Here is a 1,968-nt window from a genome sequence, read left to right on the forward strand (position 1 = left end):
TCCCCTGCTGCGTGATCGTTGACAGGGTCAGAGGTGAATGCACAGAGCCCAGCAGGTGCCTGGCACCCAGTAGGTGCTCAGTTAAATGGCATCACTGGCTCGTTCATGGTGTGGCTCCTGCCCAAGGTCCCCACTGGTACCTGTACGTCCTCATCGGGGTCTCGGTGGCCTTCGTCCTGCTGCTCAGCCTCCTCGTCCTCCTGCTGGTCCGACACCGGCGTCAGGGCGAAGGCAGGAAGCCAGGTGAGACGGGGAGGGGGTGACGGGCCCCAGGGGGTGGTGGCTGTCCTGTGGGCCGACCGAGGGCGGTCTCAGGGCAGCGGCCAGAGAGGGAAGCCGGAGAGGTGGGAAAGGCTGGTGTGGAAAGACACTTGCAGAATCTCAAGTCAGAGAGTCTAGAAAGAAAACACCCAGGTGGGACCCACGTGCCAATTGAAGGTTTTTCCTCTTTTCAATCTCGGGAGATGGAGAGACACACAGACAATATGTGTGAAGGGCTCCTTTCCCTGGAATCACATGGGGGGTGGTCGTAACCTCCCAGCCCAGAGGGAGGCTGATTCCCAATGTCCTGCAGGGGCTGCAGACGCGGAGCCCAAGGACAGAGGCCTGCAGGACAGGTAACTCTTACTCGCACACCCCCTAGACTCCCACCTACCCGCCCCCTCTATGCCCCCTAACACCCTGTCTCCTCCCCAGCTCCAGCCCAGCTGCTGCCGCCCAGGAGGAGAGCCTCTGTGAGAGGAAGGGGATTGCCCTGGGGGTGGGCTGGGAGGGTCTGGGGGTAAGGGGTGAGGACCGAATTCCCACATGCATGACCTTGGCACCTCACCCCACTGCTGAATCTCCTGGATCACATCTGCCCTGTCTGAGAAGCTCAGGGGACCTTGCCAAGAGTTACCCCCCATTCTCCCCAGCAGATGCTGCCGTGCAAGACACTCAGCCTGAGGAGGGGGTGGAGCTGGACCATCGGGTGAGACCCCCACTCTCGTGCAGACCCCAGGGCCCTCGTGGTGCCAAACTTAATCCAATGGACACTTCTCTGTCCTCACACCACCCAGTCTCAGCAGTGTCCCTCAGATGCCCTCTCCCTCCTTGGGCATTCTGGGTCAGCCTGCTGTGACTGCATGGGGCCTCCTCCATGCTCCCCTTGTCTGGCTCCCTGACCGCTGTCTGACTTCTGGTTGTTGAGGTGCATGCCCAGGTCTCAAGAGGGTGCATGAAGAAATGAATCACCCACAGGTCTTAGGCCCCCTTCATTCATTCACCCAGTAAATGGGCACAGGAAGCCCACCATTTACCAGGCCCCAGCTAGTGCTGCAAGCACAGCAGTGGGCAAATCTGACCCACCCTCCATGAGCTCACCTTGTGGGTGACAGACAATATGCAAGGAAGTGGGCAGCACCCTCGAGTGCAAAGTGTGGCCAAGGAAAATAAAACAAGAGAAGGGGGTAGCAGGTGCAAAGGTCCTGAGGCAGCAACATGTTTTGAAGGAACAGAGGCTATGTGGCTGGAACCAAATGAGCAAGAAACAGTGTCAGGAATAGAATCAGAGCCATAGAAAGCATTGCATGTCCCAAGGCTCAGGAAGCCCCTGGAGAGTCCACCAGGAAAGTGACCTAATCTTCCTGAAAGTTTGAAAGCATCACTCTGGCAACAGTGTGGAAAAGGGTCTGAGGCGGTCGATTGGAATCAAGGAGACAAACCTCCCCCTCACTGTCTGTCTGCAGCAGAACACACAGGATGAAGACCCCCAGGGACTGACATATGCCCAGGTGAGCCACTCAAGATCAAGACTCAGGCAGGGACTGGCCCCTTCTCCTTCCCCTGTGTCGGGGGGATTGCTGGACTCGGAGGACAGACAAGCAGAGGAAGACAGGCAGACAGACTGTCAGGTGGGTCCCTTCTTCTCTGAGTCCCCAGGCTCCCCCCACCCCAACCATGCACCTCCCCTCTTTCTCTCCCCCACAG

The 1,968-nt window shown here is 58.4% G+C and overlaps 1 protein-coding gene across 2 annotated transcripts; it reads left to right on the forward strand.

Annotated features, from left to right (window-relative positions):
* The first annotated feature begins 9 nt into the window (after positions 1-9).
* On the forward strand, positions 10-1,958 carry LOC145718958 (uncharacterized). Of its 2 annotated transcripts, none has more exons than XM_081810462.1 (5): positions 10-243; positions 575-617; positions 697-734; positions 918-970; positions 1,728-1,958. In XM_081810462.1, the coding sequence occupies exons 1-5, from the start codon at positions 106-108 to the stop codon at positions 1,759-1,761; spliced, it is 306 nt and encodes a 101-aa protein (XP_081666588.1). In that variant the 5' UTR covers positions 10-105; the 3' UTR covers positions 1,762-1,958. The 2 variants fall into 2 exon arrangements, with proteins under 2 accessions (XP_081666588.1, XP_081666589.1); XM_081810463.1 differs by having other exon boundaries at positions 1,731-1,958.
* Positions 1,959-1,968: the final 10 nt, after the last annotated feature.

The sequence above is a fragment of the Leptonychotes weddellii genome, unplaced genomic scaffold (assembly GCF_054177405.1).
Source record: "Leptonychotes weddellii isolate Sample4059 unplaced genomic scaffold, ASM5417740v2 HiC_scaffold_26375, whole genome shotgun sequence".
NCBI lineage: Eukaryota > Metazoa > Chordata > Mammalia > Carnivora > Phocidae > Leptonychotes > Leptonychotes weddellii.

What these genes read in the sequence shown, in the direction of transcription:
- LOC145718958 (XM_081810462.1), top strand. Translation starts at nt 106, where the DNA reads ATGGTGTGGCTCCTGCCCAAGGTCCCCACTGGTACCTGTACGTCCTCA. An exon ending in GGGCGAAGGCAGGAAGCCAG is followed by an intron (nt 244 to 574) that starts GTGAGACGGGGA and finishes AATGTCCTGCAG; the next exon opens with GGGCTGCAGACGCGGAGCCC. An exon ending in CGCCCAGGAGGAGAGCCTCT is followed by an intron (nt 735 to 917) that starts GTGAGAGGAAGG and finishes TCTCCCCAGCAG; the next exon opens with ATGCTGCCGTGCAAGACACT.